The sequence below is a fragment of the Phyllobates terribilis genome, unplaced genomic scaffold (genome assembly GCF_046119375.1).
Source record: "Phyllobates terribilis strain yellow unplaced genomic scaffold, ASM4611937v1 Scaffold_2__4_contigs__length_985480577, whole genome shotgun sequence".
NCBI classification, from domain to species: Eukaryota; Metazoa; Chordata; class Amphibia; order Anura; family Dendrobatidae; genus Phyllobates; species Phyllobates terribilis.
Genome location: NW_027362762.1, coordinates 15,051,092 through 15,064,225, shown reverse-complemented (window position 1 = coordinate 15,064,225; position 13,134 = coordinate 15,051,092). Strand labels below are relative to the sequence as shown.

The 13,134-nt window shown below is 38.2% G+C and overlaps 1 protein-coding gene across 1 annotated transcript; it reads right to left on the bottom strand.

The window, feature by feature from the left end:
- Window positions 1-6,017: 6,017 nt before the first annotated feature.
- LOC141248888 (olfactory receptor 52P1-like) lies at window positions 6,018-7,082 on the bottom strand. The gene has a single exon (XM_073669489.1). It carries the CDS (start codon window positions 7,074-7,076, stop codon window positions 6,138-6,140), a length of 939 nt encoding a protein of 312 aa, XP_073525590.1. The 5' UTR covers window positions 7,077-7,082; the 3' UTR covers window positions 6,018-6,137.
- Between the last annotated feature and the right edge of the window lie 6,052 nt (window positions 7,083-13,134).

Below are 13,134 nucleotides of genomic sequence, written 5' to 3'. Positions count from 1 at the left end.
TGTATATACCGCTGTATATCTGTATATACCTCTGTATATTTGTATATACCGCTGTATATCTGTATATACCTCTGTATATCCCTCTGTATAAACCGCTGTATATCCCTCTGTATAAACCACTGTATATCTGTATATACCTCTGTATATTTGTATATACCGCTGTATATCTGTATATACCTCTGTATATCCCTCTATATATACCTCTGTATATCCCTCTGTATAAACCACTGTATATCTGTATATACCTCTGTATATTTGTATATACCGCTGTATATCTGTATATACCGCTGTATATACCTCTGTATATCCCTCTGTATAAACTGCTGTATATCTGTATATACCTCTGTATATTTGTATATACCGCTGTATATCTGTATATACCTCTGTATATCCCTCTATATATACCTCTGTATATCCCTCTGTATAAACCGCTGTATATCTGTATATACCTCTGTATATTTGTATATACCGCTGTATATCTGTATATACCTCTGTATATCCCTCTATATATACCTCTGTATATCCCTCTGTATAAACCACTGTATATCTGTATATACCTCTGTATATTTGTATATACCGCTGTATATCTGTATATACCGCTGTATATACCTCTGTATATCCCTCTGTATAAACTGCTGTATATCTGTATATACCTCTGTATATTTGTATATACCGCTGTATATCTGTATATACCTCTGTATATCCCTCTATATATACCTCTGTATATCCCTCTGTATAAACCGCTGTATATCTGTATATACCTCTGTATATTTGTATATACCGCTGTATATCTGTATATACCTCTGTATATCCCTCTATATATACCTCTGTATATCCCTCTGTATAAACCACTGTATATCTGTATATACCTCTGTATATTTGTATATACCGCTGTATATCTCTATATACCTCTGTATATACCTCTGTATATCCCTCTACATATACCTCTGTATATCCCTCTGTATATACTGCTGTATATATCTCTGTATATCCCTCTGTATATCTATATATACCTCTGTATATACCTCTGTATATCTGTATATACCTCTGTATATATCTCTGTATATATTGCTGTATATACCTCTGTATATATCTCCGTATATCTGTATATACCTCTGTATATATCTCCGTATATCTGTATATACCTCTGTATATATCTCTGTATATATTGCTGTATATACCTCTGTATATATCTCCGTATATCTGTATATACCTCTGTATATATCTCTGTATATATTGCTGTATATACCTCTGTATATATCTCCGTATATCTGTATATACCTCTGTATATATCTCTGTATATATTGCTGTATATACCTCTGTATATATCTCCGTATATCTGTATATACCTCTGTATATATCTCTGTATATATTGCTGTATATACCTCTGTATATATCTCCGTATATCTGTATATACCTCTGTATATATCTCTGTATATATTGCTGTATATACCTCTGTATATATCTCCGTATATCTGTATATACCTCTGTATATATCTCCGTATATCTGTATATACCTCAGTATATATCTCTGTATATCTGTATATACCTCTGTATATACCTCTGTATATATCTCTGTATATATCTCTGTATATATTGCTGTATATACCTCTGTATATATCTCTGTATATATTGCTGTATATACCTCTGTATATATCTCCGTATATCTGTATATACCTCAGTATATATCTCCGTATATCTGTATATACCTCTGTATATATCTCTGTATATATCTCTGTATATATTGCTGTATATAACTCTGTATATATCTCCGTATATCTGTATATACCTCTGTATATATCTCTGTATATATTGCTGTATATACCTCTGTATATATCTCCGTATATCTGTATATACCTCTGTATATATCTCTGTATATATTGCTGTATATACCTCTGTATATATCTCCGTATATCTGTATATACCTCTGTATATATCTCCGTATATCTGTATATACCTCTGTATATATCTCTGTATATATTGCTGTATATACCTCTGTATATATCTCCGTATATCTGTATATACCTCAGTATATATCTCTGTATATCTGTATATACCTCTGTATATACCTCTGTATATATCTCTGTATATATTGCTGTATATACCTCTGTATATATCTCTGTATATATTGCTGTATATACCTCTGTATATATCTCCGTATATCTGTATATACCTCAGTATATATCTCCGTATATCTGTATATACCTCTGTATATACCTCTGTATATATCTCTGTATATATCTCTGTATATATTGCTGTATATACCTCTGTATATATCTCCGTATATCTGTATATACCTCAGTATATATCTCCGTATATCTGTATATACCTCTGTATATCCCTCTACATATACCTCTGTATATCCCTCTGTATAAACCGCTGTATATCTGTATATACCTCTGTATATACCTCTGTATATCCCTCTGTATATACCGCTGTATATCTGTATATACCTCTGTATATTTGTATATACCGCTGTATATCTGTATATACCGCTGTATATACCTCTGTATATCCCTCTGTATAAACTGCTGTATATCTGTATATACCTCTGTATATTTGTATATACCGCTGTATATCTGTATATACCTCTGTATATCCCTCTATATATACCTCTGTATATCCCTCTGTATAAACCGCTGTATATCTGTATATACCTCTGTATATTTGTATATACCGCTGTATATCTGTATATACCTCTGTATATCCCTCTATATATACCTCTGTATATCCCTCTGTATAAACCACTGTATATCTGTATATACCTCTGTATATTTGTATATACCGCTGTATATCTGTATATACCGCTGTATATACCTCTGTATATCCCTCTGTATAAACCACTGTATATCTGTATATACCTCTGTATATTTGTATATACCGCTGTATATCTGTATATCCCTCTATATATACCTCTGTATATCCCTCTGTATAAACCACTGTATATCTGTATATACCTCTGTATATTTGTATATACCGCTGTATATCTGTATATACCTCTGTATATACCTCTGTATATCCCTCTATATATACCTCTGTATATCCCTCTGTATAAACCACTGTATATCTGTATATACCTCTGTATATTTGTATATACCGCTGTATATCTCTATATACCTCTGTATATACCTCTGTATATCCCTCTACATATATCTCTGTATATCCCTCTGTATATCTATATATACCTCTGTATATACCTCTGTATATCTGTATATACCTCTGTATATATCTCTGTATATATTGCTGTATATACCTCTGTATATATCTCCGTATATCTGTATATACCTCTGTATATATCTCTGTATATATTGCTGTATATACCTCTGTATATATCTCCGTATATCTGTATATACCTCTGTATATATCTCTGTATATATTGCTGTATATACCTCTGTATATATCTCCGTATATCTGTATATACCTCTGTATATATCTCTGTATATATCTCTGTATATATTGCTGTATATACCTCTGTATATATCTCCGTATATCTGTATATACCTCTGTATATATCTCTGTATATATTGCTGTATATACCTCTGTATATATCTCCGTATATCTGTATATACCTCTGTATATATCTCTGTATATATTGCTGTATATACCTCTGTATATATCTCCGTATATCTGTATATACCTCTGTATATATCTCCGTATATCTGTATATACCTCTGTATATATCTCTGTATATATTGCTGTATATACCTCTGTATATATCTCCGTATATCTGTATATACCTCAGTATATATCTCTGTATATCTGTATATACCTCTGTATATACCTCTGTATATATCTCTGTATATATCTCTGTATATATTGCTGTATATACCTCTGTATATATCTCTGTATATATTGCTGTATATACCTCTGTATATATCTCCGTATATCTGTATATACCTCAGTATATATCTCCGTATATCTGTATATACCTCTGTATATACCTCTGTATATATCTCTGTATATATCTCTGTATATATTGCTGTATATACCTCTGTATATATCTCTGTATATACCTCTGTATATATCTCCGTATATCTGTATATACCTCAGTATATATCTCCGTATATCTGTATATACCTCAGTATATATCTCCGTATATCTGTATATACCTCTGTATATCCCTCTACATATACCTCTGTATATCCCTCTGTATAAACCGCTGTATATCTGTATATACCTCTGTATATACCTCTGTATATCCCTCTATATATACCTCTGTATATCCCTCTGTATATACCGCTGTATATCTGTATATACCTCTGTATATTTGTATATACCGCTGTATATCTGTATATACCGCTGTATATACCTCTGTATATCCCTCTGTATAAACTGCTGTATATCTGTATATACCTCTGTATATTTGTATATACCGCTGTATATCTGTATATACCTCTGTATATCCCTCTATATATACCTCTGTATATCCCTCTGTATAAACCGCTGTATATCTGTATATACCTCTGTATATTTGTATATACCGCTGTATATCTGTATATACCTCTGTATATCCCTCTATATATACCTCTGTATATCCCTCTGTATAAACCACTGTATATCTGTATATACCTCTGTATATTTGTATATACCGCTGTATATCTGTATATCCCTCTATATATACCTCTGTATATCCCTCTGTATAAACCACTGTATATCTGTATATACCTCTGTATATTTGTATATACCGCTGTATATCTCTATATACCTCTGTATATACCTCTGTATATCCCTCTACATATACCTCTGTATATCCCTCTGTATATACTGCTGTATATATCTCTGTATATCCCTCTGTATATCTATATATACCTCTGTATATACCTCTGTATATCTGTATATACCTCTGTATATATCTCTGTATATATTGCTGTATATACCTCTGTATATATCTCCGTATATCTGTATATACCTCTGTATATATCTCTGTATATATTGCTGTATATACCTCTGTATATATCTCCGTATATCTGTATATACCTCTGTATATATCTCTGTATATATTGCTGTATATACCTCTGTATATATCTCCGTATATCTGTATATACCTCTGTATATATCTCTGTATATATCTCTGTATATATTGCTGTATATATCTCTGTATATATCTCCGTATATCTGTATATACCTCTGTATATATCTCTGTATATATTGCTGTATATACCTCTGTATATATCTCCGTATATCTGTATATACCTCTGTATATATCTCTGTATATATTGCTGTATATACCTCTGTATATATCTCCGTATATCTGTATATACCTCTGTATATATCTCCGTATATCTGTATATACCTCTGTATATATCTCTGTATATATTGCTGTATATACCTCTGTATATATCTCCGTATATCTGTATATACCTCAGTATATATCTCTGTATATCTGTATATACCTCTGTATATACCTCTGTATATATCTCTGTATATATCTCTGTATATATTGCTGTATATACCTCTGTATATATCTCTGTATATATCTCTGTATATATTGCTGTATATACCTCTGTATATATCTCCGTATATCTGTATATACCTCAGTATATATCTCCGTATATCTGTATATACCTCTGTATATATCTCCGTATATCTGTATATACCTCAGTATATATCTCCGTATATCTGTATATACCTCTGTATATATCTCCGTATATCTGTATATACCTCAGTATATATCTCCGTATATCTGTATATACCTCTGTATATACCTCTGTATATATCTCTGTATATATTGCTGTATATACCTCTGTATATATCTCCGTATATCTGTATATACCTCAGTATATATCTCCGTATATCTGTATATACCTCTGTATATACCTCTGTATATATCTCTGTATATATCTCTGTATATATTGCTGTATATACCTCTGTATATATCTCTGTATATATCTCTGTATATATTGCTGTATATACCTCTGTATATATCTCTGTATATATCTCTGTATATATCTCTGTATATATCTCTGTATATATTGCTGTATATACCTCTATATGTCACTTTTATAAAATTTCACCCCTGTAACACAAGCAAAAAAATAAAATTTTCTTCTATGTGATTTCTTTGACCAGTCGCCTTCCTACATCCCGCCGCTGCCGTAACCTTCAGAAACCTCTTCTAGATCTCAGACTGTTACAGGTCACATCTGCCAGGACTTTATCAGACACACCCGGATCTCCTTCACCCTGTAGCCGTATATAAGCGGATGGACGGTTGCTGGGAAGAGGTAGTATATGGCGCTGGTGAGGTTCTGGAGGTCGATGGAGATCGGCATCCTGTATGCGATGGATGACAATAGACCACAGGAATAGTTCAATACCACGACGCACAGGTGAGTCCCGCAGGTGTGGAGCGTCTTGTGGCGAGCCTTCCCCGTCACTATCTTCATGGCTGAGTAGAGGATCCTGGAGTAAGACGCGAGGAGCAGAGTGATGTCCATGGCGGTCACCAGGATCCTCACCATCAGACCCACAAATTGGACGTTGTGGATGTTCCCACAGCCCAGGTTCAGGAGAACCATATTTTCACATACAAAGTCCAGGATGAGGTTGGAGAAACAGAACTCCACCCAAGAGGCCACAATGATTATAGGAGAAACCATGAGGCTACATTCAACGAAGCTCAAGATGGAAAGATGGAGCATCAGGCGGCCGGTCATGATGTCATGATAACGCAGAGGTCTACAGATTGCCACGTAGCGGTCCAGTGCCATCAACAGCAGCACATTGGACTCAAACATGACCATGGTGTACATGAAGAACATCTGGAAGAGGCAGCCACCTAGAGAGATGCGGTCCACTCCACATACCAGCGCCATCATAGTGCTGGGGACAATAGCGGTGGTACAGGAGATGTTCACAGCAAAGAGGAGACAGATGAGATGGTACATGGGGGACTGCAAGCTCTTCTCCACCCAGACCCTGTACATAATGATCAGATTCCCAGACAAGATCAACACGTAGACACTGCAGAACGGGACGGCAAGAAGCTCCCGGAACGAAGAAACTCCGGGGAATCCTCGGAGGACAAATTCTGTGTAGAGGAAGGGTGAGGTTTGGTTCTCTGGTAGAAGATCCATTTATTTCAGGTTATTCCTGCAGCCAAAGTCAAAGGAAGAAGGGAGAGAAATATTCATGACATGGCAAATAATGGATTTAGCTCCACTGTGAATAACAAACTAGATTCACAAAATAAATACTTGGAAAGTAGCTAAAGTTTTTTTTTTATTTTTATTAATAATAATGAGAATTTTCAAAGTTATGATTGTTTGTCATATACTCCATTACCTTAGTTTTGCTTCCTGCCATGCTGAAAGAGCTGCTTTAGCTGCCTAGTTCAGCCTCTTTTACAAACTGCTTTGAACTGCTGCTCTAGCTGTTCTACAAACGCTGCTCCTTTCCCCTAGCGCATACTATAAGGTTGTTTGTAAATAGAGCTTGAATGTCAATTCTTGATAGAGCAGCAGTTCAAAACAGCTTGTAAAAGAGCATGAAATAGGCAGTTAAAACAGCTCTTTCATCATGGTCCCATCTCGACACACTGGAAATCGCTTGAGGTGGGCCACCTCTGCAGATAATGAACGGCTGACTTTCCATTTGTTATTTCCAGTGCGTCGAGATGAGTCTTGGAAGAAAGGACCAATGAGGACCAGGTAAGGGGCAGAACGGGATCTGTGGGTAATCAGCGAGGGTGAGTATCCTCTGTTTGGCTGGAATAGCCTTTGAAAGAGCATTATTACCAGCAGATCGATAGGATATTCCTGGATATGCCATCAACTTATGATCCATGGGAATTCAAATTCTGGGGCCTCCACCAGAGATAAGTGAATCAATTTGAGGTAAGTCACATTTTATGGCGATTCACTTTTGGGAAACCAGCAAAATGGCCACTCACCTCTTTGATGACATAGGGACTAGTAAATGGAAGGCCTGGCCATTGCGCTGCCAAGGCTAGTCCATCAATATCAATGTCCTGGACAACCCCTTTAAGCACTGATGACACCCCCAGTGCCATGTTTAACCCCTTGCGGATGCAGGCAGTTTTTAGTGCTTTCGTGTTTTTGTGTCCTCACTCGCGGGCTTGCTATTTGTCTGCCGAGCTGGCGTTTTTATTGCTATCATCTTGGAATGCGTCTGATATTTTTATAATTTTTTATCACATTTTTTTGCTGGAGCGTGCTGAGGGCAGTTTTGGTGTTTTTATTTTTTTTTCTTTATTCTGTATGGGTTAAACAATTTCATATTTTGGTATTTCATATTTTTATGGACACACTGAGACATTTATTATATTTTATACATTTATTTTAAACTGAGAAAAGAGGGAGGACTCAAAGTTTTATACTTTTTTTTTTTTTAAAGTTTTTTAAACTTCTTACTTTACATTTTATTTTTAATTCGTTTTTTTGGGGGATCGTTCAATACAATTCAGAACTATGGCAGTGAAGCATATTGGACAAATTACAGGCTCCTTTTGAAGCCGAACCACAGGCTGAGTTATATAGGAATACCGAGATGGCAGCAATGAGGGTGAATCGGATGCCTGGGAAGTGTCACAAGCATTAAATGCCGCTGTCATTGTGTAACCACAGCATTTACAGGGTTAACAGCAACAATCGGGGCTATCACTGGTATAGGGGGTGCAGAGGTAGCAGTTGCATCTAGTTTAGGGACCCCCTTTGATACATAAGAAGACCCCCGACGTATAGAAAATCGTTGGCCTCTCACCAGTGGATGTGTCGTCTCCTCCACCATATCGGTCACCGCCCGGCAGATCACACCGGCACAGGTCCAGTCTGGCCACAGGGTCCTCCGTGTGATTTCATGTCTCATCAGTGAATGAAATGACCGATCACAAGTGAGAATGAGGAGCTTTAATATCAGTAACACACTCGTGCAGTACCGGCCTCCCATCCCCAGGGGCGCTGCTAATTACCACCGTAGCTATAGTTATTCCCAAGGCTGAATATACTCATCAGTCTGGGGAGATAACAAGAATATGTTCAGAAACTCAGAAATGATCAAGTATAAGGTGTGTGAATCAGACAGGATACATGGGCTGGTTGTCAGTTACAGCGGGCGGAGCTGACAACCTCTCGAGATGGTTGTCAGCAGTTTGTTGTTCGAGTTTATTCATTTATTTATTTTACTCATTTAGCGCCATTAATTCCGCAGCACTTTAAAGACATCATCACCACTGTCCCCATTGGGGCTCACAATCTACATTCCCTATCACTATGTCTTTGGAGTATGGGAGGAAACCCACGCAAACATGGAGAGAACATACAAATGCCTTGCAGATGTTGTCCTTGGTGGGATTTGAACCCAGGACCCCAGTGCTGCAAGTCTGCAGTGCTAACAACTGAGCCACCGTACAGTGCTAACCACTGAGCCACCATGCTGCCCATGGCTGTTGTGCCCTTTCTCCTGGATGAAGGACGCTTGTGCAGTTGGAGGGTCCTACACCCTCAACCATGGACTCTGCCCAAGCCATAAGGAACTGTAGTCTGTTGAAAGGATGGACTGTGCCCTATATCCAGAGACTGATCTTACAATGGCCTCTTGCTTGCAATGAGCTGATGTTTCCTCCTGGCACCCATAGTGACGTATAAATGTGTTCTATGTCTTCTAGGTCCTGGATGCTGAGGACGGCAACCGATAAAGTGTGTGGGGGAGGGGTATGTAAAGGAGAGGAAGATGTCTGCACCCCCTGAAGATGTTCTGCTGCTGGGATATACTATATTAATACACTCCTTATAAGTTGATGTCTGATGACACTGTTTTTTGCATGCTGTGCTTTGAAAATGTGATAATATTGGAGAAGTGATAGTAATGTTGCCGATGCAGGTTGAAGAGAAAGTCACTAGTTTTCGGGCCCAGCAGCCGGCAGGAGATCAGAAGTGCACAGAAATTACTAGTAAGTTACAGGCAGCTGTAGACAAAGAATTGTGAGAGAAGGAGAGTGAAGTCAGTCACAGGCAGAGAGACAGATAGACCATACATCGGGTGTGTGTCTAAAAAGAGGGAGACACAGATAGCAAGCCAGTAACTGGAGAGCATGGTGGCAGTTAGGATCTGGAGACAGGAGACAAGTCTGGGAGGATGGGGGGGTCTACATGAGAGACAGAAAGGAGGGCTCAGCTTTTGGGGTACAGAGCGAAAGGTCTGAAGGTACAGCTGTAGGTTAGAGTGGACCCTAAGACGACACAAGCAAAAGTTTTGGGACAGAGGTTGTGTGTAAACCAGACTTGAAAGCACTAGTGAAGAAAGACTGGTCTGGCCAGGCCGGAGCACAGGTACAAGCAGGAAGAGAGATGTGGTTTACAGGAAAACAAGCTACAAAATGAATGGTCCTGTTTAAGTACGCTTTATCGCGGATCTCACAAGATGTGTGCAACCACCTGTAACTGCAAAGTGTCCTCCTCTGTGTAAAGGAGAAGATGTAAAGACGAAGCTTTGTTCCAGTTACATATTGTGTAGAAGTTCCATTGTTTCCACCAGTAACTATAGGTTATTTCTGCATCCTGGCATGACACCCTCCTTACTAAACTGCTCGGATCCGATTTCCTGCGTAATCTAGCAACATGCAGTCAGGAGGAAAGATCTGTAACTGTGACAAGATCACACACAGGGATCCTTTTCACTAGTGTTTGGGATCACAGATGAAAACCTCTGCCCGCGCAACCCTAACAACTCAATTACATCACTCCATCATGTTAAGCCTCAAAAATTACAGGGAATCTGAGAAAATCAAATACCCTTCCGGATGAAGGAGCAAAAATTCCCAAAGACGCCTCCAAAATCTTGTAACAAGTTTTCCTTGAAAAATTATATCTGCAGAGGATATTGCCTTACAGCCCTTCTATAGGTACACTGCGGCTGCAACGTAAAAACAAAAGTCCTTTTCAGGGCTACATATTGTCATAGAAAATATTAAGACCCATGACCCACTCCGGTGAGAGGGCACTCACCCTCCTCCTCTCCTCTCTCACACGGAACTGCAGTAGGAGGAAGAGGTTACAAGCTACACAATTATTTTGATAATATGACCACATGTTTAACATATGGAAAGAGAAAAATTACATACAGTGGGTACAGAAAGTATTCAGACCCCTTTACATTTTTCACTCTTTGTTTCATTGCAGCCATTTGGTAAATTCTATAAAGTTCATTTTTTTCTCAGTAAAGTCCACTCTGTCCCATCTTCACTGAAAAAAACAGAAATGTAGAAATTTTTTCAAATTTATTAAAAAAGAAAAACTGAAATCTCACCTGGTCATAAGTATTCAGACCCTTCGCTCAGTATTGAGTGGAAGCCCCCTTTTGAGCTAGTACAGCCATGAGTCTTCTTGGGAATGATGCAACAAGTTTTTCACCCCTGGATTTGGGGGTCCTCTGCCATTCTTCCTTGCAGATCCTCTCCAGTTCCGTCAGGTTAGATGGTGAACGTTGGTGGACAGCCATTTTCAGGTCTCTCCAGAGATGCTCAATTGGGTTTAGGTCAGGGCTCTGGCTGGGCCAGTCAAGAATGGTCACAGAGTTGTTCTGAAGCCACTCCATTGTTATTTTAGCTGTGTGCTTAGGGTCATTGTCTTGTTGGAAGGTGAACCTTCGGCCAAGTCTGAGGTCCACAGCACTCTGGAAGAGGTTTTCATCCAGGATATCTCTGTACTTGGCCACATTCATGTTTCCTTCAATTGCAACCAGTCGTCCTGTCCCTGCAGCTGAAAAACACCCCCCTAGCATGATGCTGCCACCGCCATGTTTCACTGTTGGGACTGTATTGGGCAGGTGATGAGCAGTGCCTGGTTTTCTCCACACATACCGCTTAGAATTATCACCAAAAAGTTCTATCTTCGTCGCATCAGACGAGAGAATCTTATTTCTCATAGGTTGGGAGTCCTTCCTGTGTTTTTGAGCAAACTCTATGTGAGCTTTAATATGTCTTGCACTGAGGAGAGGATTCCGTTGGGCCACTCTGCCATAAAGGCCCGACTGGTGGAGGGCTGCAGTGATAGTTGACTTTGTGGAACTTTCTCCCATCTCCCTACTGCATCTCTGGAGCTCTGCCACAGTGATCGTGGGGTTCTTCTTTACCTCTCTCACCAAGGCTCTTCTCCCACAATTGCTCAGTTTGGCTTTGACTAGACAGCCAGGTCTAGGAAGACTTCTGGTGGTCCCAAACTGCTTCCATTTAAGGATTATGGAGGCCACTGTGCTCTTAGGAACCTTGAGTAATGCAGAAATTCTTTTGTAACCTTAACCAGATCTGTGCCTTGCCACAATTCTGTCTCTGAGCTCCTTGGGCAGTTCCTTTGAGCTCATGATTCTCATTTGGTCTGACATGCACTGTGAGCTGTGAGGTCTTATATAGACAGGTGTGTGCCTTTCCAAATCAAGTCCTATCAGTTTAATTAAACACAGCTGGACTCCAATGAAGGAGTAGAACCATCTCAATGAGGATCACAAGGAAATGGACAGCATGTGACTTAAATATGAGTGTCTAAGCAAAGGGTCTGAATACTTATGACCATGTGATATTTCAGTTTTTCTTTTTTAATAAATTTGGAAAAATTTCTACATTTTTGTTTTTTTTTCAGTCGAGATGGGGTGCAGAGTGAACTTTAATGATAAAAAAATTAACTTTTTAGAATTTACCAAATGACTGCAATGAAGCAAAGAGTGAAAAATTTAAAGGGGACTGAATACTTTCCGCACCCACTGTATAGCTAGGGGGTGAGGAAACAAATTAAGATAGGGAGAGTTAACTATTCAAGTTCCCTTTGACTCATTACAGAGTACAGGTAATTAGACAGGAAAAATCTTTTCTGAAGCTCAGATAACAAAAGAGACATGTGTTTACGCATAGATAGAGAAGTGGAGAAGTCTCCTTTGTCCCCAGGACAGACATCCTGAGGTGAAAGAAAACTTTTGTTCCCTTCAGGGAAAATGTTACACCTGCAAACAAACCCAGTGGCACTGGTGGAAAGTTATGAATACTGGTATTTGTATATATCCGATATTGATGAGACATACATTTTCAACTTCAGGACTAATCAGGGAAGAACATGCATATTTTCTCAGAACTGTGACACCTATTTATAAGCCCCAACTCAATAGTGACAAGATAGCTAACAATAA

Coding starts and splice junctions, on each gene's coding strand:
- LOC141248888 (XM_073669489.1), bottom strand. CDS start 7,076: ATGGATCTTCTACCAGAGAACCAAACCTCACCCTTCCTCTACACAGAA.